This window comes from Gossypium hirsutum, chromosome A03 (assembly GCF_007990345.1).
Source record: "Gossypium hirsutum isolate 1008001.06 chromosome A03, Gossypium_hirsutum_v2.1, whole genome shotgun sequence".
In the NCBI taxonomy this organism is placed as follows: Eukaryota; Viridiplantae; Streptophyta; class Magnoliopsida; order Malvales; family Malvaceae; genus Gossypium; species Gossypium hirsutum.
The window spans coordinates 48,936,353-48,962,047 of record NC_053426.1 but is presented as its reverse complement, the minus strand read 5'-3'; the positions used below and the strand labels follow the sequence as shown (position 1 = coordinate 48,962,047).

At 33.2% G+C, this 25,695-nt stretch overlaps 1 protein-coding gene across 4 annotated transcripts; it reads left to right on the top strand.

Annotated features, from left to right (window-relative positions):
* Positions 1-3,031: 3,031 nt before the first annotated feature.
* LOC107887194 (uncharacterized) lies at positions 3,032-25,367 on the top strand. Of its 4 annotated transcripts, none has more exons than XM_016811362.2 (10): positions 3,032-3,864; positions 3,939-4,008; positions 4,162-4,229; positions 4,392-4,453; positions 4,561-4,642; positions 4,739-4,972; positions 5,125-5,253; positions 5,349-5,410; positions 5,494-5,610; positions 11,027-11,647. In XM_016811362.2, coding segments are annotated over exons 1-10 (876 nt in total). In that variant the 5' UTR covers positions 3,032-3,813; the 3' UTR covers positions 11,028-11,647. The 4 variants fall into 4 exon arrangements, with proteins under 4 accessions (XP_016666851.1, XP_016666848.1, XP_016666849.1 ...); XM_016811359.2 differs by lacking the exon at positions 11,027-11,647 and adding an exon at positions 6,255-6,552; XM_016811360.2 differs by lacking the exon at positions 11,027-11,647 and adding an exon at positions 25,286-25,367 and having other exon boundaries at positions 3,565-3,864.
* The last annotated feature ends 328 nt before the right edge of the window (positions 25,368-25,695 follow it).

Genomic DNA, 25,695 nt, shown 5'->3' with positions numbered 1-25,695 from the left:
TTTTATTATTCTTTTGCTCTATGTTGATGATATGCTTATTGTTGGTCAGAATGCTTCTAGAATTGAGAAGTTGAAACAAGAGTTGAGTAAATCCTTTGCAATGAAGGATTTGGGGCCAGCAAAGCAAATTCTTGGCATAAGACTGACACGTGATAGAAAGGCCAAGAAATTATGGTTATCACAAGAGAGGTACATTGAGAAAGTACTTCAAAGGTTTAGTATGGACAAAGCTAAAGCGGTGAATACTCCTTTTGCTATGCACTTTAGATTGAGTGTTAAGCATAGTCCTTCCACAGAAAAGGAGAAGGAAGAGATGCAGAAAATTCCTTACTCTTCAGCCGTGGGTAGTTTGATGTACGCAATGGTTTGCACGAGACCAGACTTGGCTTATGTCGTTGGTACAGTTAGTCGGTTTCTTTCTAATCCAGGCAGAGAGCATTGGAATGAAGTGAAGTGGATTATGAGATATCTTCGTGGCACTTCCAACATGAAACTTTGTTTCGGCAATGAGAAACCTGTTCTTGTTGGGTATACAGATTCAGACATGGCCAGAGACATTGACTCGAGGAGATCTACTTCAGGTTACTTAATCACTTATGCAGGGGGAGCTGTGGCATGGCAATCGAGACTGCAAAAGTGTGTTGCATTGTCCACCACCGAATCAGAGTTCATTGCAGCAACCGAAGCGTGTAAGGAGATGGTTTGGATGAAAAAGTTTGTGCATGATCTTGGTTTTACTCAAGAGAAGTATGTCCTGTACTGTGATAGCCAGAGTGCTATTCATCTTGGTAAGAACTCAACTTTTCATGCTAGATCTAAGCATATTGATGTGAGGTACCATTGGATACGAGATGTTCTTGAAGCTAAGCTGTTAGAGCTTGAGAAGATACACACTAATAATAATGGTGCTGATATGTTAACGAAGGCCTTACCAAGAAGAAAGTTTGAAGCATGTTGTTTGACCTCCGGCATGGAGGCATTCCCCACATAGTTGGAGGGGGAGATTTGTTAGGTGTGGGTCCCACTATGTGGGAAACCCATAATTTCTGCCACATTTTATTGTCTCTTTTTGGTTTTGTCAAAAGTCATTTTTGGGGGGCTTTTAACAGGTGATGTGGGCAGAAATTTTTGCAGAGCTAAAACAAAAAAAAAATCTCAAATTAAAACAGAGACAAAGAGAGAAGAAAATTTCAGTTTTTCAAGTTTGGTGCAGCAGTGATCAACTCTTCGATCGAACGTTCATCCGTGGTTCGATTGAGCTGATTTTTGGACAGCAGCTAGGCGATAAGGTTTTCTTGACTTTGTACGGTCGGATTTTTCATCCGAGTCTTGTAGCATCGAAAATACCCATTTTTCAGCAGCTGCGTTTTTGGTGATATTCTCTCATTTTTCTCTCTTTTGCTAAAGATTATATATTGTTAGCCTTGTTGGAGTTGAATGCTTGTTGTAGGCTTGATATTGTGATCTTGTAGTTGAACATTTGATGATAGTGGAACTCTTGATCGGACTCTAAAGTCCCGTGGTTTTTACCCTTGATTTAAAGGGGTTTTCCACGTAAAAATACCGGTGTCTCTATTTATTTTTGTTGTGGTTGCATTAGTTGATTTGTGGTTGATTAAGGTTGCTAGAGAACATATCTTGTGCTATTGTGGTTGCCATAATTTTTGAACAGGAGTTATAAGGAGAGAAAGAACACCGGTTGTGCTTTCGCTTTGTTTCGGTTGTTCGGTTTCTTCCAAACACAGGGATCCTGGAAGGGGTGTGCACCGCCTACCCCTTTCGATTAATTTGTGTGTTTCCTATTATTTAATTTATGTGTAAATTCTCCTAAATTTATTCTGATTAATTGGTTTAAGTTAAATTATTTATTCAATACCCTTTTGTGGAATTCTATTTTTAGCCCCAAGTCCACTGCGTTTGTTTTGAAAATTGGGATAAAAACCCTTTAGATGCCAACGCACAGAAGGCATGGTGGAGGCATCCTCAATCTGTATTTAATAATTCATTCTAATTGAAATTATCATATAATTAGTTAAATGTAACTTAAAAGTTAATAAAAAGAGTAAATTATATCATTAGTCATTAAATTATAAATAATTTTTTGTTTTAGTTATTAATCTATTTAAAAAATTTTATTTAAGTAATCGAATTGTTAAAACTAATGTTATATGATTTTTTCTATTTGTATTATCTACATCAATTTTTTTCCAAATATAATTTAAATAAAATTTTTTAAATAATTAAATATTCAAATTTTATTTTTTTATTTTGTTAAGCGACTAAAACATAATTATAATTTACTAACTAATAATGTAATTTATTCTAAGAAAAAAAATGACTTTTAGCAAATGGAAAGTTAACAATAGCATGTGGGCTGAGGTGTAGTTAAGGTGCTGGCAGGATCTCAACTCTAAAAATAGAAAAATTTTATTTAAGTATTGTAAAAATTTTAAAATTTTAAATTATAAAATTACATGTTCATCCTTTATAAATAATAAAAATTTAATTAATTATTTAAAATTATAAAAATATAAACTATTAAAATAATAAAATTATATTTTTACTATTATAAAAATTATAATTTAATTTCAGAAAGGTTTCAACAGGGGCGAAACCAGGGGGCGGGCATGGGCCTCGGCCCCCCTAAAATGGAAAATTTTCATTTAGGCCCTTTAAATTTTTTTAAAATTTTAAATTAGTAAAGGTAAAATTATACTTTGACCCCCCTAAAATTATAAAAATTTAATTTAATACTTTAAAAATTATAAATATATAAACTATAAAAAATTAAAATTTCCTTCGACTCCCCCAAAAATTCTTTTCTGGCTTCGCCTGGGTTTCAACCTCCTGGAAAGTAACATGAGAGTTTGGACATATAATATTTGGGGTTGGAAATGGAATTTAGGAGTAATTATAAATTTTTAGCTTTGGAAACAGGTTTGGAGTTAAAAAGGAGGGTGTAAGAAATTGAAGCAAGCACGCAACCCAAGTTTTGAACGGTATACGTACATTTCATATCCATAAGCACTTAGAATTGCTGTTCAAATAATAGCCACTCGCACCGTACGGCAATAAACCGTCCACGACTAACTTCATTCATAGCCACCCGTACAGTACGGCTATAAACCTTCTACAAAAGCAAATCAATTTTGATACATGGAGTGAAAATATTAAATTTTATTTATGAAGGCTATTAATTTTTAAATTTAAAAATCATTCGACTTGGTTGAGATCTAATTATTTCTGAATTAATATATTTTCATAGCATTTAAAGGTTTATTTTTTAATTTTAAAATATATTTTAAATCACTTAATTTCGAGTTGAGGTCTTAAGTTGTAACAATTTTAGTGAAATTATGCGAATCAAAATTTTTAGAAAACTTATTAAGGAAAATGATAAGTTTTAAATTTTAATTCGAATTTAAATTATATTGAGATCGATTTAAAATTTAATTTTTATTATATATTAATTAGATTTTATTAAATTTAGTTTAAATTTAGTTCTTATTTGAATGTAATTAATTAGCCTATATAAATTTCTCTTCATTATTTTTTTTTTGTGCAATATTACTTTTGTTTAACGGGTTGTGGGAATTCATTTAATTTAAGATGCATTTCTCAATGGGATCAAATAATGGTTTATTTCTTTATGGTTGAATATTTATTTGTTATTCTTAAATTTATTATTTTAATTATTTTTGTTTGATCTTCCTCCATCGCCCGTTACCACACCCCTTTCTTAAGCCTATGCTTTAATCAGAAGCAAAACAAATTGGAAGCAGAATAAGCAAACAGGATTTCCGATCAAACAAAATGGCAACTGTTTTAGATTCCCATTTCTTAGCTCTAACTGCCATTGTAACTGTATGTTTTTATTTTCTCCCTCTCTCCCTCCAAAATAATTGATGTTTGATTTATTTGGGGTTTTGCTTGTGCAGTTGGGATATCAAATATTTTTCTTTATAATCACTGCTCTTCTCAAGTTCGATAAAGTCACTGACTTTGCAGGTACCTCATCCATAAATTTAGCTTCTTTAATTGTCCTTTTAAACTTTTATTAGAGCATAGGAAAGGTAAAGACCCATATAACAATTCATACAATTCTTCAAATGTGAATTCATTGGTTTCTAAATGATATCGTCTTTGTTTTCTTTTGCTCAGGAAGCACGAATTTTGTTATAATTGCTGTGTTGACTCTGATAATTAAAGGATCATGGCATTTTCGTCAGGTAATTTGGATTGACTGCGTAAAAGTTTGCTTCAAACTTCACTGGTTTAAACTGTTCTTCATCTGTTAGGTGTTGACTCATTTTAGATGGTCCTTAAAGCTCATTTATACTGTTCTTGCACCTCCTGTTTGTATGTACTGATTTTGCAACTCTGCTTTCCAGGTAGTATTGACTTCGCTTGTAGTAATATGGGGGCTACGCTTGGCAATTTTTCTATTGATGAGGTATAATAGTATGAAATTTTATTAACTATTTTTTCCTTTTCTTTTTTGTTTATATATATTTGATGATTTAATTGAAAGATTACCAATATCATGTGAAATGCGTTCAGAATTTTGCAATGGGGCGAGGATCGACGTTTTGATGAGATGCGCAGTAATTTGGGGAAATTAGCAGTTTTCTGGATATTTCAGGTCTTCTTATCTGTCTGATCACACCCATTTCTTTGCTGTTTATCAGTGTGACATCTAATAAACTTTACTGCACCACAATCTTTACATGCATTGCAGGCTGTCTGGGTCTGGACCGTGTCTTTACCTGTAACCGTGGTTAATGCTAGTGATAGAGATCCATCGGTTCGGGCTGAAGACATCATAGGGTGGATTATGTGGTCAGTGGGTATCTCTTTTGAAGCTGCAGCTGACCAGCAAAAGCTTTCTTTCAAAAATTCCCCTGAAAACAGAGGAAAGTGGTGCAATGTTGGAGTATGGAAATACTCTCGCCATCCAAACTATTTTGGTGAGGTGAGCATCATGATTTCCCAGTGTCACCAGTTATGCATCTGGTTGCTTTGCTTCCCTAGATGACTCTAGCTACTACTAGTGCTTGATTTATTCTAAGATCCCTTCCTTTGATAAATAATTCCTCCAAATGATTCTTAACAAATATTGGCTAGATTTTTCTTTGGTGGGGAATTTTCGTTGCCTCTACTCCTATACTTGAAGGTGCTGAATGGCTGGTGATTCTTGGGCCAATCTTTCTGACATTGCTGCTTCTTTTTGTTAGTGGCCTACCATTGCTCGAGGTTTGTTTTCTTACCTTCATTTTTTTATATTGTAATATTTTGCCACAATTTTGCAATCTGCTTAACTGATGTTATATTACATGTATGGGACACAGGAGTCTGCAGACAAGAAATTCGGGAATGTTGCTGCATATAGGATTTACAAGGAAACAACTAGGTTTGTCATCTTTCTGCTATTTAATCTCTTCAACTATGAACTAAGGAAGGAAGTTACTGAGTCTAGCATTTTTCTGATTTCAGCCCTCTCATTCCACTGCCACAATCAGTATATGGGAACCTACCGTTATGGTTCAAAGCCATTTTTCTCTTTGAATTTCCCTTTTACAGTCGGAGTTTGCCACAAGAAGGGCTAAACTGGTGAGACTAAATCTAATCTTTTTGCAAATGGTTGATATTGGGCTGTTATACAATCTTATTAAATCTATTTTCCTACAATGTTATGCTATATAATCCATCATTGAATGGACATTAAAACTTAAATATCAAACATATGTTGATGAACGCATCGTACTTGTCCAATGCGGTGCACCTACTACCTAGAAGACCAAGGATGAAAAAACCAGACAGAGGTCAAACTGGCTTACTGCTCACCTGTCTAAGCAGTTTGATTGACCATTTTAATTAAAAAGGATTTAAAAATTAATATAAATAATTTAATGTTAAATAAGAGAAATATAGTAAATAAATATAAAGGTACGTATTTGGCTTTAGTACAGTTCTGATATAAAGCAAGTGTTTAAACGTTCAAAGCTAACTAACAATTACTGGGTGCAGTGGTAACCCATTTTTACTTGTTCAGCTAATTACTGGTTCTATGCATCACCTTTGGACTAAATTGGCATTTGGTTCTAATTGGACCAGTATAGTTCTTTAACCATGCATGTGACCTATGTTCCTCTGATATGAGTATATGGTTGACACCTATATATTTAGTTTTTTTTCCCTATATTTCATATATTTGGAGGGCTTTTGAAGGATTATATTCTTATACTCGTATCTAGGTATATGTCAAAAACGAGTGTTTCAAGAAAAATGAAGAGTGGAAGAAATATAACATATGACCTATGTTGCTTGGACACAAGAATATCGTTGATGTGGGCTTATGTAATTTTTAATGTATTTAGAAGGTATTTTAGAGCATCATATCCCTATACTCGTATTTGGATATACATTGAACACGGTTGTTCTAGAAAAATGAAGAATGAAAGTAATGTAGCATTTGACAATGCCAACCCTACCAAAACATTACATAAAAGTATAAATTATAGTTAGTAATTCAAGATATTTCTATTTCTTTCACCAACTCTTTCTACCTCTTGAACATTTTAATAGATTGAAAATCATATCCAACTTGCTCATTCTCTTTTTCCTTTTCTTTCAACACATGTACACTATTAACTTAACCTTTGTCCCTTTTTCATTAGAGACTTCATTTTTACATTTTGAATATACTTATACGCAACTATTTAAACATGTCCAAGTGTTACGGGGGTTAGAATTTTAGTTTAGTAAACCGCGTGGTCTTAGATAATTTCTTAAGTTCAAATCCTGTATAAGTTAGCTTACTTTTGAAATGTGAATTTTCGCGGAAATTCACTAAGGCATTGAAGCAAAGGGGAAACAAACTCGAAAGATAAAAGAAGGTACTAACGAACAAAAAATCGCAAGAAAAATATCGCACACAAAGTGTTTTGAGTAAATACTATCAATAGTATTCAATTAATAAAAAAGGATTACAACTAAGTGAATACAAATGAGGGGGAAGGCTTCTATTTATAGTTGAGCTCCTCCAAAACCAACGGTACAAATTGAGTTACATTAACAGTTGAAACTTGTGCATATCTACAATTGAGAGTTCTAAGAGATTTAAACTCTATACAATCTTATCCTTTTAGAATTTACATTATTTACCTTGATACTCTAGTTTTACTGAAGTGTTTCATTGGGCCACTAAGGTTTCAAGTAGATGGGCTTCTCTAAGGGTTCCACGAATCAGGCCAATTCATGTGGGTCAAATGAGCCTCATTTAATAAGTTAACCTCTATGGAATATTCTATGTACAATGTTAACGACTTTGATCCGCAGCCTATGACATTTTCCCTCACTTATTCTCACGATGCCCTCGTTGCTTCCTTGGAATGGCATTGGTTTGACTCATCTTGGAATGGTCTTGATGCCTCAGTTAATTTTTAACTACTCTCTCTGTCTGGTAGTTTTGCCTCTCGGATTGTTTGCCTAGGCTTATGTCTCCGTCATCACCTAACTCGCACTGTATTTCTCTTTTGTGCATCTTGATTGTAAGAGGCCACTGCTCTTATTTGCCCCCATTGTGACTTGCCTCGATCGAGATCCTTTTGATCCGCAAAAATAGGCTTAGGCATGCCTACATTGAACACCGGGTTTATCTTGAGTCTTGTTGTTAGCTTTGGTTTGTAAGCCCATCGGCTTACCTACTTCAAAACTTTGAAAGGGCCCTTGTGTTTTTGCCAAGCCAACAATAAGTCATAATGCAAAACACTAGATCTGTGTTGGAGATGTACCTCGATTGTAGCATTTACTATGTCCCATTGTCCAATTTACATCACCACTTTTCCCTTAAGTATAATGCATAACACACATTTCTCATAGGTGGTAGCCCTACTGATAACTCAACAGGCTTCAAAACAGTATTCTGCCCCTCTACTATTTTCAAGAGGGTCTTTATAGCACTCTGATCTACCAAGTCAATATCCTTACCACATGGAACATCTTTGGTTAGCTTGATTGCCGAAAATACCTTGGTTCAACTCTTTGTGTCTCAACTTATTGGCACAACGCATTGTTGTTGTCGAGTACCCAAGATGCAAATGCAGTCGGAAAAAGGAATCAACAAAGTATAAATCTTGTCAATGATATTTAGGCCAAGCACGAAGTCATAGTCATCTAAGTAAATTACCTCAAAGTCTTCCTTGTATTTCCATTGATCAATTTGCACCTCAATTCCTTGTGCTACTCTCACAGTTAGAACATATTTGGAATTAACATTCTTGATATTTTTAGTTAATTAACTAACTGAGAGACCAAATTTACCCACAGCTTTCTGTGATATAAATAAGTTTGATGCCCCCGTATAAATAAGAATACTCTTCCTTTAACCTGCGATGTTGATGTCCACATACATCAACTCATTTCGCTTGCAATTCCTCTTTATCTTTACAAAATTGAGTATCATCGACCCAAGTTTTAAAGCCTCACTCTCAACAGGCTCCGCTTCATTTTCTTTATTGATGTTGAACATCTTGGATTGATCTGGACAGTCCTGTATCCTATGCGAACTACAACATAAGTGCTTCACGGCTTCTTCTTATTCTCTCTAACTTTTTTGGCTTCGACAGAATGCACAATTTAACCAAGTCTCATTGATGTTCTGTCTGGCTCATCGTCCATTTCAAATGGTAAAAAAACAAATTTCTTTGTACAGTCCCTCACCATATACGAACCACCACAAAAGAATCTTTTCACTAGCCCATTCGGTTTGTTGTTGGGCTTCTATTTCCCATTATGCGGTCTCCTATTACCACTATTTTTACCGTTGCAATTTCTATATTTCTCATAGTCTCTCTCACCATTTCCCTTTTTTTTACTTGGAAGATTTGAACTTGTCTTTACTCGAACCAAGTTCGATAAAGGATTCCGCCTCAACCATGATTACAATAAGCTTAGTGATACCTTGTCGACGTAACTTGTTTTGCCCAAGGTTTCAACCCGTCTTTGAACTAGTAGAAAGCTTCTTTCTCACTCAAGTTAGAGATTTGAAGTATCAATTCACTAAGTTTCTATCATCCTCTTGAACAGTATCTTGTTGCGTAAGTCGTCACAACTTAACCCGAGTCTCCTAAGCATACTGCGGGTAAAACTTTTTTTTTCATTTTTTTCTGGAACTCCTCCCAAGTCCCAATTGTGGTACCATTTTGCCTCTCATCTATGGACCTACGATGCCACTATAAAATAGCGACATCAGTAAAAGAAACTGTAATAGTGTTTACCTTAGTGACATCATCCTCGATGCTTATTGCATGAAAGTACTGTTCCATCCACTAGAAAAAATTGTACACATCTTTCACAAACCTCGTCGCTTCAAACTTTTTCGGCTTAGGGATATCCAGCTTACACTGTTTAGAAATGGAAGCCAACATTCGTTTTCCCATAGTAGCTCTGCAGATAGTAAGCTCTCTCTCGAGCTCCTCAATCTTTACCATCATAGCCTTAGTTTCTTCCTTCAAAGCCTTAATCGAAGCTTCAAGAACATCATTCCTCTTAGTTAACTTTTCGGTCTATTCACCCATGGTGGCATTTTAGGGCCTCTTTCAACACATCTCGATTGGCACTAAGAGCCTCTGCCATACAGTACTTGAGTTACACTTTCATTGAATCTAACTCATTTGTGCATCCTTCAACTATCTTGAGTGTTTCTTTCCCACCTCCCATGGATTCCTTAAGATTGGTCACCTGACCTTCCAAAACTGACATCATATTCCTTGATCTGCTATTTTTCCTAGACTTTCCACTAGTCTCCATTAGGACATTCTGTTTATTTTCTCTTTTTGTCATCTCAATCGATACCTTCAAACATTGGTTTAAATACTAACTGTCACGGGGCTAAAATTTTAGTTTGGCAAATCGCGTGACCTTAAGAGATTTCTTAGGTTCAAATATTGCCTAAATTAGCGTAGAAATTCTTTAAGGCAATGAAGCAAGGCAGTAGCAAACTCGAAAGACAAAAAAAGCTACTAACGAACAAAAAGCCACAAGAAAAATAGAGCACATCATGTGTTTGTGCCTAAAGAATTAAATGATGTGGAAGACCTCAATTTATAGTAGAGCTCTCTCAACACCAACGATATAGATTGAGTTACATCGACAGTTGAGATTTTTGCCTATCTACAATTGAGAGTCCTATGAGATTTAAACTTTATACAATCTTATCATTTTAAGATTTGCACTATTTTCCTTAATAGCTCTAGTTTTACTAGAGTGTTTCGTTGGGCCACCAATGTTTCAAGTAGATGGGTTTCTCCACAAGTTTCACGAATTAGACCCATTCATGTGGGTTAAATGAGTCTCATTTAATAAGTTGACGTTCTGTGCACAACAATCACGGATTTTGAATTTGTAACCCGTAACACAAGGCTATATTTAGCAGAATAAAAATAGTCAAGAAATGGGATTAATTATTATTGTAGCATTATACTAACAACATACCATAAATTATAGAACAACTCAAATTAAGATTTCTTATAATATGGTTTTATTTTTTTTTCTTTGGTGGATAAATAATATGATTATATGCATTCTTGTGGTTGCTTATTACTACTTCTCTCATATTTTTTTTCTATATATTAACTTCTAATGTTACATAATTCCATTGGTAATAAAATTTAATTGTGATAAAATAAATACGAATGATTCCCTAATTTTTTAGTTCACAAAATAAAAAAGTTGTGATACACTAATAGCTAAGTTTTTAATTCTCCAAATAACATTAAAAGATTATCATGATTACATTTTATTAAATTTGTGGTTTGTGTTTTTTATTTAATTTATTTTCAATATACCCGAAGGGTATGTGTTAATTTACTTTGGCCTCAAGTTTAAAAGCTTTATTAAGATCGGGTGAGATAATATTTGTCCCAAACAAATATACATATATATATATTTGAAACCAATAGGATATAAATGTTGATAATTTTGAAATGCTTTGATACAAGATCATTTCCTTTTGTGCAAGGTGTAGAATGAGGCAAGAAGAAACTAAGGATGAATTGAAGATGGGTTAGTAGTAAGTCGGTTGGTGATTGTGTGTAGATAGTCTCCATTGCTCATCTTTTATCATATGGATGACCATGGCCTACCTTAGCTTTAGTAGGTCTTGTAATACCCCTTACCCGTATCTGATGCCGGGATAGGGTACGAGGTATTACCGGGCTTAAACGTACACAATTTCATAAAATCGGGCCATAAAATTTTATTTAAATTAAAAACATTCAATCACATGCATAATGTCCTATACACGAGTTTTGGAGGTTTTAAACATGTATTAAGCGGTTTGGAACTAAACCGAGAACTTTAGAAAGTTATGGGAAAACTTAGGAAAAATTTTCATGAAATAGAGTCACACGACTGTGTGGACACAGGGACACGCCCGTGTCCTCAGGTCGTGTAACTCTCTGTTTATGACTTCAGCAAAACAAATTGAACCACACGGCCAGGCCACACGTCCGTATGCTAGGCTGTGTCCTCTACACTGCTGAGACACATGGTCGTGTCTCTGCCCGTATAGCTAGCATTTAGGTTATTTTCGAAGCCTTTTGTTACGATTAATCCCTCACATTTTTACACACATTAAAGATATTCATCATGGCATCATTTTAATGATTTAGCATACTTCACTAAGGTATATTCTTAACATCAACATGCTATCGTTCATGAGTTACACATAATCGTATAGTGCCAAATCTTGACACAACAATCCATATTCATTTTCCCTGTCATATGATGACCGTTTATACTAAATTTTCATGATCGGCGACTTATCAAGTGACCTTATTTAAACATCAAGCATTCATGTCCAATCATCATTGTCTTATTTCCATATCATACAATTACTTCATCGCTATGACCATTTCGATTGGTCATGAAGCATTTATTATACACATATGTCTTAAGACCAATCATGCATGTCCCACAAGCATAAACACATCATCGCATCACAAGCATTAGAACTTAGAATGGATAACTAGGCTTACAAGTCACCATCATTATGAGCCACATCTCATGGCCGTATACAATGAATTAATGTAAGCCAATACATTTGGCTATTCATAACGACATCTATCATAAAACTAAGTCTCTATACATGCCACTCACTTGAATGTGCTTAATACATATATGTCACTACTCCAAAGGTGATGACTTGATAGTGTGATACTGCCTCTGACGATCTCCAACCCCGAGCTAATCTGTCAATGCTAAAGAAATGGAAAAGAGGGATTAAGCTTTATAGTTTAGTAAGTCCGTATAAAAATAATAAGCAATAGGTCAACATGTTTCTCAAGGTAATACAATCATAATTATATTTTTACTTATGTTCTGGTCGAGTTGTTTTCTTGAGTCATAGTCCCTCATTTATTTATATCTTGAGTTACAGAACTCCAAATCAAGATCTGCTAATTTTTCCTGAATCTAGACTCACATATCTTCTTACCATAAAATTTTCAGAATTTTTGATCTAGTTAATAAGTACAGTTTATTCTTTAAAGTTTTCGTTGTTTTGCTGTTTGACAGCTTCGATATCTCTATAATAAAAATTAATTATCTTACAGTACGAGTTTCGGATAGTGTTACCGTCTATTTCTCTTGAAAATAGACTCATTTAGGATTTAGTCATACGAATTCTAGCCCACAATTATTTTCATACAATGTTTAATGATTTTCCAAAGTTAAGACAGGGGAGCCCGAAATCACTCTGACCCTATCTCATAAAAATTCAAATATCTCAAAATATGAAATTCTTTTGCTTACACCGTTTCTTTTATGTAAAACTAGATTCAATAAGCTTTAATTTCATATTTTATTAAGTCTCTAATTCGATTTACACAATTTTTGGTGGATTTTCAAAATCGGGCTATAGCTGCTATCCTAAAACTATTTTAGTGCAATATAATGATAACTATCATATGTTCACTTTCAACTAATCGCGAACTCACCATTTCATGAATTCCATGTTCAAATGCACAATATAAGTTAGCATGATATTGCAACAAAATTCATAATCATAATTCATACATCTTAGCTCACTGATATCTCAACATTTTAAAGTTTCAATAACCATAAGCTTAGTGTACATACATGTACTATACATTCTTACCCATTTTATTCCAGTTTTTATCCCATCTTGATTGGCCTATTGAACCACTGAAATGCTAAAGGACACTTGGGATTATCATACACCAAATAAAGTGCCAATGCCATGTCTCCGACATGGTCTTACATGAATCCACATATCATCGTTGATGCCATGTTCCAGACATGGTCTTACACAGGCACACATATCATTGTCGATGCCATGTCCCAGACATAGTCTTACACAGGCACATATATCATCATCGATGCCATGTTCCAGACATGGTCTTACATAGGCACATATATCATTGCCGATGCCATATCCCAGACATGGTTTTACACAGGCACACATATCATCGCTGATGCCATGTCCCAGATATGGTTTTACACTGGCACACATATCATCGTCGATGCCATGTCTCAAACATGGTTTTACACTGGCACACATTAATATGGTGTCATGATACCCGAATCTTAAGCATTCCTCAGAGTCACCAGGGATTTTCGAGATACAAAGCTATCATCACATTTTCATTAAATCATCATAAGTCAATTCCAATAAAGGCATAAATCCACATTTCGTACAATATCAAGTATTAAGCACATGATAATGAAGTTGATGAATTACTTTTACACAAACTTACTCGTTTCAAAGAAACATCATATTCCATCAAACTTCTAATATATTTAATCATCCAATATCATGTTAACGACATTTGAGCTATTGATTACTTCATGGGGTTCATTACTTTCCCATACACAATATCATTAACATATAATTCAATACAATTATAGCAAAGTGGATTTCAAGTAAAATAACAATAACAAAAATAACATGCTTATTTAGTCACACGAACTTACCTCGAATACAATTATGACCAACTATTCTAATTTAGTCCATAATCTCAAACTTTCCCGATTTAAGTCTGAATCTTGGTTTTCTTGATCTAACATTTCAAATATAGTTCATTTATTATTCACATTATTCAAATTGAGCCAAAAATTTACTTTTACAAATTTATATTTTTACCCCTAAACTTTCACTTATTTACACTTTGGCCCCTAAGCTCGTAAAATGATTTATTCAATTTCCTTGCACTTTAAGCCAAGCGGAATAATTTTCATAACTATAGTAGCCCAAAATTTTCACTAAATCACACTTTTATGACAAATTTTATAATTTCTACAAAACGGTCCTTTTAAGCATTTTCACCGAAAATCACTTAGCAAAAGTCATTTATTTAACACCCAACATTCATTTTCTACCATTAGACATCAAAACACATGCATATCACTCATGGGTAAAATTTTAAACATGAACCCTAACTCAAAATAATGGTAGAAATAGGTAAATCGAGTTACCGGGACTTTAAAAATGTAAAGAACATTAAAAACGGGGTTCAAGATCACTTACAAATGAGCTTGGAAGTTTGAACCAAACCCTAGCCATGGCTTCCATGGTAGATTCGGCTGATACATGAAGAAGATGGAAAAATTTGACTTATTTTAGCTTTTTAATTCTTTTAATTATTAGATTACCAAAATGCCCTTAATGAAAAACTTTTAAAAACATATCATACCATGTCCATTTTTGTCCACTAATTACAAAATGGTTTGATAACCATTTAAGGACCTCCAATTTAAAATTTCATAACAATTTGACACCTCTAACATGTAGAACTCAACTTTTTCACTTTTTACAATTTAGTCCTTTTGACTAAATTGAGTGCCCAAACGTCAAAATTTTCGAACGATATTTTCACGAATTCATTTCATGAAATTGTAGACCATATAAATATAATAAAAATGAATTTTCTCACGTCGGATTTATGGTCCCAAAATTACTATTCTGACTAGGCCCTATTTCGGGATGTTACAAGTATGGTTTTGTAGTTCTTTTAGCCATCCTCCATGTGTCCTGCATTAGATGGATATAACATTTTCTTCTGAGAAGAACATTGGGTTTGAAGCCGTCAATTACCCTTCTCTTTTTATTTTTTTATATGGTACGAAGACTACAACTTCATTTGACCATGTCTGCTTAAATTTCACCCTAGACTAGTGTCTTACAGTCTAGCAAGATTAACAAGCCTTCTTTGATCCACTTGAATCTGCTGAAGAGTGAACTAACTTTCTTCTGCTCAACACAGCCGTCATAGTTGGATTGACATTCAAAGACTACATTATAACACTCTTGTTGATCCCAGACATGTCTGAGCATCAGCCTTACCCTAGAAACACACACCAACCCTACGCTTGCTTCCCTCTATTGTAACGCCCCGTACCCGAGACCGTCGCCGGAGTCGAACACAAGGTGTTAATAGACTTAATTCATTACTTAAACAGCTCAAACAATTTATTTTTAAAATTTTCAGTCAAGCTAACAATCTGCATCACAGTCGCTTAAAAATTCATATCTCGAGTTACAAAACTCGAAATCCAATTCTGTAAATTTTTCCTGAAACTAGACTCATATATCTATTTACTAATTTTTTTATAGAATTTTTGGTCAAGCAAATTAGTACAGTTTATTAGTTAAAGTCTCCCCTATTTCAGAGTTTGACTGCTCTGACCTCTGTGTATTACGAATCAAATATCTCCCTGTACAGAGTTTCAATGACTATACCGTTTGCTTCTAATAAAACTAGACTCAATAAGGAATCTTTAAATATAAATTATGACTTATAATTATCTTTGAACAATTTATGGTGAATTTCCGAAGTCAGAACAGGGGATCCAAAAATTGCTCTGGCCCTGTTTCACAAAAATTTAAACATCTCATAAAATATAACTCATATACCTGTTTTGTTCCATCCATATGAAAATAGACTCATAATTCTTCAATTCCATATATTATTCGTCATCTAATTGTATCTCTACTATTTTTAGTGATTTTTCAAACTCACGTCACTGCTGCTGTCTGAATCTATTTTATAATAAATTTTACCTATTTCATGGTTTCCATGGATTAGCTAGCAATGTAGCATACATAACACCAAATATGATCATGATTAACCATTCCAATGGCTAATCATTACCAAGCATTTCCATACCACTTAATAACCATATCATAAGACCATATACACAAAATGATTATAATGCTATACATGCCATACTCAAAATATACAAGCCATTATGCCAAGATGGTATACGGATAGTGTGAGCGTGCCTCCGACCGTTTTCGATTTCCGAGCTGGCTTGTCAACACTACAAGGAATGAAAAGGAGGGAGTAAGCATAAATGCTTAGTAAGTTCACATGCAAATAGCAAGTAACATAACTATATAAGCAAAGATAAAACATCATTTGCATAATCATCACCGAGACATTCATATCACATTTTCATTTATCATCTTACCATATTGTTGTTATATCGAGTTTTCAACCCGAGAGTTAAGTACATACCTGTTCAAAGTATTCATTTCACTACACTTACCAATACGTCCCTTTCATCTCGAGTATTCCTCCGCTTGAGTAAAATTTTACCCGTTGAACACATCGGAATATAATTCGGATACATGGAAAGTTTGCACATAAGTGCCACATATGTAGCCAAGCTACTATGTAACCCGCCCATAAGCGAACTCGGACTCAACTCAACGAGCTCGGGCGTTCGCATCCATGAGTGAACTCGGACTCAACTCAACGAGTTTGGATGCCTAGTTACATCTCGCGAACTCGGACTCAACTCAACAAGTTCGGACATTTGCATTCATAAGTGAACTCGGACTCAACTCAACGAGTTCGGATGCTCAACCATCCTAGTGACATGTCACTTGTATCCTAATCTATTCCTAAGGTTCAAACGGGCGTTTTCCTCGATCACACATCTTTCCCATCTTCCACGGAATATCGAAATTGATACTTCGGTGATAGTTCATACTCATCAAGTAATTCACATAATTACATATTATTCAACAATAACCACAAAACATAATATTTCATGATAATAATCAGCATCATATCATATAAACAATATTAAATTGCTTAAAATGACAATTATGTTACTACATTTACACATGAACTTACCTCGTATGCGAAAATGGCTACTTTTACCATTTCGTCCACAACTTGGTATTTTCCCCATTTTAGCCCGAATTTTAGTTTTCCTTGCTCTATCATTTAAAATATAGTATAATTAGGACTCACATTATTCAAATTGACCCAAAATCATATTTTGGCAAAATTATAGTTTTGCCCCTAAACTTTTGCATATTTACACTTTTGCCTCAAAGCTCGTAAATTAAACTTCAGCCTATTTTCTTATGTTTCATGACATGTTGATCATTTTTCCCTTCTATGGCAACATCAAATTCTCACTCTAACATGTACTTATGACTATTAGGTATTTTTACCAATTAAGCCCTTTTGCTAGTTTTCGCTTAAAACCGAGTAGCACAAGTTGTCTAACATAATTTAAAACCTCATATTCTATCATAAAACACCAAAATACACAAATTTCACCTATGGGTATTTTTCCAAATATAAACCCTAGGTTAAATTATTGCTAGCATAAGCTTAATCGAGCTACATGGACTCCAAAAACGTAAAGAACTAGAAAAACGGGGCTAGAATGGACTTACAATCGAGCTTGGAAGCTTGAAAAACCCTAGCCATGGTTTCTCCTTGCTATATTCTGCCATGGGGTTGAAGATGATCAAAATTGGCTTTTAATTTTGTATTTTAATTCATTTTACCCCTAAATGACCAAAATGCCCTTACTACTAAACTTTCCAAAAATTCCATCCATGTCCAATTTTTGTCCATAGACTTATAAATTGGTAAAATTGCTATTTAAGACCACCTGATTAATATTTCAAAACAATTTCATACTAGAAACTTCTAGAATGCAAGTTTTACAAATTATTCGATTTAGTCCCTAATTTCAATTTAAGCACTTTATGCATAAAATTTCTTCACGAAATTTTCACACAATCATGCAATCATATCATAGACCTCAAAATAATCATAAAATAATTATTTCTATCTCAGATTTTTTGGTCACGAAACCACTATTCCGACTAGGCCCAAAATCAGGATATTACATCTATATTCAACAAATGAGACTAGTGTTGGCATATGTTAGGAAAAATACATGATCTACTGGCACTACTTTATAACAATTCAGTTACCATACTTTTATTAATCATATTCACCTACTATTGCTTGATTGCCCCTAGTATTTCACCCAACTTGAGCCAACACTTGTCTTTCCATCTTGTATAAAAATTAATAATATGATATTCAAAAGTTCCGACCTAGTGTGTTTTCATGTAACTAATGTCCTTGGAGTGCAAAACCTTACTATTCAATAGTAGATGGTTGTGAATAATTTGTTTGTCTTAATCCAAAGTCCATCAAAAGGAACATTATATGCCTACTACTAATCCATAACTAAAAATTCAATCATAATAGTAAAAGTGTGGTGGCCATCACCAATGCAAAGCAATGGACCCCTTGAGCATCAACCCGTTGTTTAAAGAACCCAAAGAATGGGCTCGTAGGCTTAATATATCCATAACAATCTTTTTTTTTCTCGGCAGGATTAAAAATTTATTAGAAATAGAAAAATTACAGGTTGAACAGCCTTAAGGTAACGCTACCTATCAACAAACATCATAAGAGATACATCATTGAAACGTAAAGAGATACAACCCCGCCAACACTAAGACATTATAAAATCACTGAAAACAAAATGGAGGAGCATCAAAGACCATCTAAAAAACACCATAAAGCACTTAAGTACACAATTCATGAGGAAATGCATCCCAACTTAATAAACCAAAAGACTACCTTTGACATTACCTTAAATTGGAATGTGACATTGCCAAAAAAGACTGAAATCAACGATTCGGCTTTGTCTGATACCAACAAAACTCACAAGATTCTTCATTTTGAAGCATTTCTCAAAGCATTCCCAGCATCTTTCCTATAGGCAAAACATATAGAACCCAAATATTAAAAGTTTCCTTTGAGATTCATTAGTTCTTTAAAGATTGCTTCTTCTCACCATCAACTAAAAGTTCCAATAAATTTTCAAACTCTGGTTCGAATCCATAGACTGTTGGAAAATATTTGGTTCAAAAACGGTTTTATTATACGATGGAAAATTTAAATTTTGAAAACCAAGTCGATTTGTGCAATTTATAGCAATAAACTTTTTCCAAAATCGCATCTGTGTTTTCGGTTAGACGGATACTTTTCGTTCCCGGCTTTCAACCAAATGACTCTCCGCTATTCTTGTACCATCAAATGTTTCGAATGTAAGTTTAAATAAATTCGAATCAAACATAGGACTAGGAATTATTTACTTTATTTTAGTGTGAAAGCAAAATTCTCTCTTTAATAAAAGCCGGTAGAATTGTTATTTCAGAAAATAGAATTTATACTTAAAAATAAACTCACGCTATTTTTGAGTAAAATAATAATATCTTAAAGTTGTGTGTTTAACCCTATCATTGTCATCTATTTATAGAGAAAAGAAGCGAAACCCTTGTTATATTAGTATAAGTCTATTTCAATAGAAAACAAAATCCTAGTCTAACTAGAAATGAGAGATAACAACCCTAGTTAAATATACTAGGGTTTTTCGTCCCATGTATTAACATAAGGGGTTTTTGAACCTCTCGTATCGAGTCTAATTATAAGTGTTTTTTGAACTTTTAATACAACACTTTCTAATTCAATCTAACTCAATACATGTTTTTCTATTTTCCAAAATAAACATTATAAATTTATTTAAATAAATAAATTTATGTTTCAATTAAATAATTTTCTCAACTCGATTCCAATTCTATTAAAATCATGACAACTTTACCGTAAAAGAATTCATGATAAAGTATATTTAATATTTCCACATTCAATAGATTCACTATGACCAATTAATTTAATTCAATTTTTGAACTTCAATTAATTAATTAATTAATAATTTAAAAAAATCATAAATTAATTTTTTAGGCCATTGCCATTTAGTGAGAAAATCACATTCATTTCTGAATGTTTCTCATTTCTCCAACTTTACCATTTCTATCAATTTCTATTCATTTGATTCAACATGCAATTCATTTTTGGTTACAACGAGCTAGTGGAGGGATCAGTTAGACATATGCGACTAGAACTCAAATGATTGATAATTAAGTTCCAGCTGTTCTCCTATAAATTAGAAACTCATTTAGTCACAAAGTCATTCCACTAATGTATCGTGACTGACCTCTCCCTAATGACATACCATTATGAAAGCAACTCGATCAATACTCGTCCAATGACTTTTTCATAAGTCTGTTACCCTCATAGGATATCCTTAATCTTTTTGGGATAAATCTACTCTCCCAATAAGATCCTATTTTATCTCATGATAACTATTATATCTTCTTTCACAAAAAGTCAATTACTATCTAGTAGTAATCAAGTAATTCATCACAAATATGAACGACTTATGGCCACATTTACTTTTCATCTATCATGTAATGCCAATGAGAGGATATCATTTATAAGGATCTTGGGCAATGAAATTCCACTATTGTGAATGATGATACATACTACAGAAGTCGTACACCTAATGCACCAGGTTTTGATTCCTTATCTATTTGAACTCAACCGTTACTTACATAAAAGTATACAAGTCACGCATACATAATTCATTATCCACTCAAGATTAAGGTATGTCACACTTTGAACGTCACAAGTGAATAAATCTATAAACAGATTCAAGACCTATTATGCTTGGGTGCAGTTGTTGAGAAATGCACCCATATTGTAATAAACATGTAACTGTTTTCTATTTATTTGAACGATAAATAAATAAAAAAGTTAATTTCACATTTCACTATTATATATTTTGTATTTATGTCTTTTATATTTTGCATGCATAGAAAAATTGTGACAAGCAAATATTAACTCATTGATTATCTAAAGTTCAAATTGAAGATAAGTGGCATTGTAAAGAACATTTACATTGCAAGAAAGACAACTTACTTCAATAGATAATCTAAATGAGTTTGTAATCCTGTAAAAGAATCAAAGTGAGCATTTGATTTAAATATTGGGAAGGGTTATTATGTTGTCTACAATTCTAATTGATGAGATGACTAGTCCTGGTTATGGGAGCAGTTGACTCCACGATTAGAGACATAAATGTATTCATTGGTAGAATGATATATTGGACTGGACCCAAAATGAATTAATTCTGAATCTGTTTGTGAATTAATTCACTTGTCACATTCATGGTGTGATTTACCTAAATCCTGAGATATCACTGACCATGCGTATGCAACTCATGTGCTTTGATATAAGTGGAGGCTTATACTCTAAAGATGATTGAGCCCATAGCTGGTATGTTGGGTACATCAGTTGTGTATGGTATGAATTTGCTAACAACAGTCAAATTCATAACTCAATTAAAGAGTTAATGATATCCTCTCCTTGGCATTGTATAGATTGATAAATATGGAATGTGGCTACGGGTTGCTTATTTTTGAACGAGCAATTTATCATAATCATTTATTGACAATGATCATATTAATCATTAAGAAGACACAATGATGACAATGAGATAAAATATGATTGTATTGAGTGAACAGATTTAACTCAAAGGAATCAAGGATATCATAGGAGGGTAACACACAGAGGACAAAACAGTTGGATGAATTACTTCCTAAAGAGTATACAACAATGAGTTTTCAATCATGGTACTTATTGTGGACTGACTCCATGATTAAGTAATTATGAGTTATTGGAACGATATTTCTGGACATAATTGCAATCACTAGAGCCTAATTGTATATGTCTGATTAGTCCATCTGCTAGCTCAACAAAAGCTTGATCGAACTGCATTTGAATCAAAAGAAAATTCTACGACTTTGGGAATAATTTAATTGAGTCAATTTATTCAATATGGAATTAAATTAGGGGGTTACGAGAATTGTTCAACTAGATAAATTTAATTAAAGAATTTTCTTGAAAAATTAATTTGGAAAATTTAAGTGATTTTTGAAAAAATTAATTTTGATCAAGTAAAATTAAATTAATCAAATAAATTAAAATTAATATGATATTTTTGGAAGTTAATTTTCAAGTTAGACAATTGCCCAATGGGTAATTGAACTTGAAAGTTGGATCTGATATAGTAAATTGGGTCCGGGAGCCCAAAATTGAGACCAAAACCCAAAAATTGGTCAAACCGGGCTCGATATATGAAACCTAGCTGACGATCCAACTGGTGGCTAGACCGGACCGTTCGGGTTGTCATTGACCCGGATCGAATTGGCAGCAGCTGAACTAGCTCGGGGTGCCATAAGGGTGTCGCACTTGCATCACTGGAAAGAATTGTCAGTGGCTGCGATGGCGGCTTCCCGGTGGCCGGCGGCGGTTGGTCATTGGTAATTGAATAGTGGAAGAGTTACATTTCTACTGAGACTCTATCGGAGAATTTGATTTCAAATTAATTATTCCAAAAATAATATTATTTTAATAGTTTAATATTAATTTTAATTTAATACTTATCTTGTAGATAAATATTTTATTATTTTAGTAAGATTTAATATTAAATTTAATCTAATATTCATCTTAATAAATATTATATTAACTTAATATTAACGTGATTAAGTTTAATCATAATTGAACTCTCTAAATTTTCCCCATATAAAGAGAGCCTTGAGACATTATTTACACACTTGAATTAAAGAGAAAGTTGTAAAGAGAAAATTCTCTGAAGAGATTATTCCAAAAAAAATTTATAAATATTTTTTTAATTTACAACCTGACCTAAAAGTTTAGAGAAATTGCAAAATTACACCACTAGTAATTTCTGTGAAAAATTTTCTGATTCGATGCGGGCCCACACTCAATAGATGTGAGCTTGAGGATAGCGAAGAAGACTACTCGGTCGAAGTGCTCATTCTAGATAAATCGAAAAGGTACAATTTTGATTAAGTGTTTATTACTTTAGATATAATAACCACTATATTGTTTTAGAAAAAAAAATTAAAATTTTGGTTTTTCCCTAAATTTATTTCTTACTTGTGTTTTCCAAACCTGGTTTTTCCAGCAATAGTCCGATGTGCTGTCAGTCTAGTCAGTGACATCTATATCCCTATCTTTTGGGAGTCATCTGCTCCGATGCCCAAGACAGGACATCTCCTCAATTGGACTTTATAGATGACATTAGTCTTTCAATCGGTTTGTTAATTTCTTATTAGACTAAGGATATGTTTAGGTTCATATACTAATATAAGTTGTCTTTTCGTATTACAATATGACCACGTAATATTGCTTAGTGTTAGTTTAAATATTAGACAACCAGTGAGTCAATATTTTCTTTTTATTTTTCTTTGCATGAAAAAAACACATAAGGACATTATACAAAGTATATTAATGTAATCCATGAATAATTTTATTAACCAATTTGTTCGAAAAAAATTACAAGTGTACAAACGATTATTCTACATTTAGGTCACCAGATCCAACACTAAATTACTTCATAAAGTTATCAATTCTAGGGTTTAAGCACGTTCGATTTAATCCAATTAATCAATTTTAAACTTTAACTTTAGACTAATCACACCCACTTCAATTAATCAATCTCCCTACGGATTTAGTTACTACCCATTTTAATTGCCCTTAATCCGATCCTAAAGTCATCAATTCTAGGGTTTAAGCACGTTCGATTTAATCCAATTAATCAATTTTAAACCCTAACTTTAAACTAATCACATCCACTTTAATTAATCAATCTCCCTACGAATTTAGTTACTACCTATTTTAATTGCCCTTAATCTAATAAATTTGTAAAATATTAAATAATGAAAAATGAAGTAGAAAGGTAAGAGATTGCTCAAAATTCTAATGAAATTGATGTTGGAGATCACTTGGGTGGTACGCTAATTTGTGACTATTCGCGATGGAGAAATTCATAACGAACAAAAGCGTAAAAATAAAGAAAAGAAACAATGAACAACAATAGCAAAAACTTAGAAATTACTTAGAAATAAAAACTGTAGAAAAATCAAGATTCAATCCTTAAATCTATTTAATCTTCTACACTAAAACATAAGCGAGCCTCCCAATATGATGGTTTAATATTATATTTATAGTTGTAATGTCTTTTGACCTAATTGGGTCGATCTGACCCTTAATTACAAGTTAATGGCACTTGTATGGATGGAAACACCCTTGTAGATTTTTGTTCTGCTGAGTGTCGATGTCATGACTTTGCAGGCAGTTTGCTCGAATCTCTAGAGAAGGGTTTGATGTCGTGACATTGCTTCCTTAATGTCATGACTTTGTTCCAACTATGTAATTGACTTGCATATTTTGTTACTGGCTTAAATGTTGCGACATTCAATATTGAATGTTGCGACTTCATAGTCCAATGTTGCAACTTTGCTTCCTCGATGTTGCGACTTTGGAACCAAATTTGGAACCAAATTACTTGCCTTGTAGATGTTGGTAAAAAATTCATCTAACTATTGGAGTAGCTTCAATATTACGACTTTAGTATATGAATGTTGCGACATTTGGTCTTATCCACTATCTCCTTAGCTTTAGTTGTTTCTTACACACTTCATCAACTTGTTAAAGCTTCCTGGGGCTTGAATTGGCATAATTGACCAAGAAACATAGTAAAAAGAATCATTTTATTCAATTAAAGATAATAACTAGATAATTCCTAAAACTAATGAAAATCACCTAAAAATACTTGATTACAAGCTCCATAAGTAGCGAAAAGAACCTAATTTGCCTTAACAAGTTATGGCAAATCAAATTCCCTTACACTTTAGTCTGCTTGCCCCCAAGAAAACACAAAACACAAACACATGCAAATTATGACGACCTTTGAGCATGTTTGATGAAGAAATTTAGTTTAGGACATGAGTGCCAAGAATATCTTCTTTACCATATTTACCATGCAATTTCAGTATGATACTTAACAAACTCATAACTTCTAAAATTAATCATGAGAGTTCAATCGATTACAACCTAAACAAGTTACAACTAACATGATATTTATCTATGAATTGATTTGCCAAGGTAACATAGGGCTTCTCGACTTGTAACTGATAACATATTGGTTTGCATGATTTTTTATGTTTAATTCGGTTAATTTTTTAATTGATCCTTGTTGAGTTAGTGCTTTTATATTTTAATCTTGTTAGGAATGCAATTGGGACGCTAAAAGTAAAAAACGAGCAGAAAAAGACCAAATTGAAACACAATCAATGAAATGAGGCCGAATAAAAAATATGGAGAAAGCCAAGGACTCATAAGATTTTTTTGACTTTGTAAAAGCCAAAAATAGAAAAAATCTTATTTTATTTTTTATTTTCTTTTAATTATATGTTGAAGTGGTTAAAGCCAAAATTAGTAAATACCATGTGTATAAATAGGGCTTTAATGTACTCAGGAAAGACACATTTAATTTCACATTTTGATTTCAAATTGGAATTAGATAGAATTATTTTTTTTCCTCCAATTTGGGTGTGAGCATTCTGTTGCTTCCATTTACATTTCTTTATTCTTTTTAAATTGGTCTAATTGCTTTCCAAGTACCTTTCTTTCCCATTCT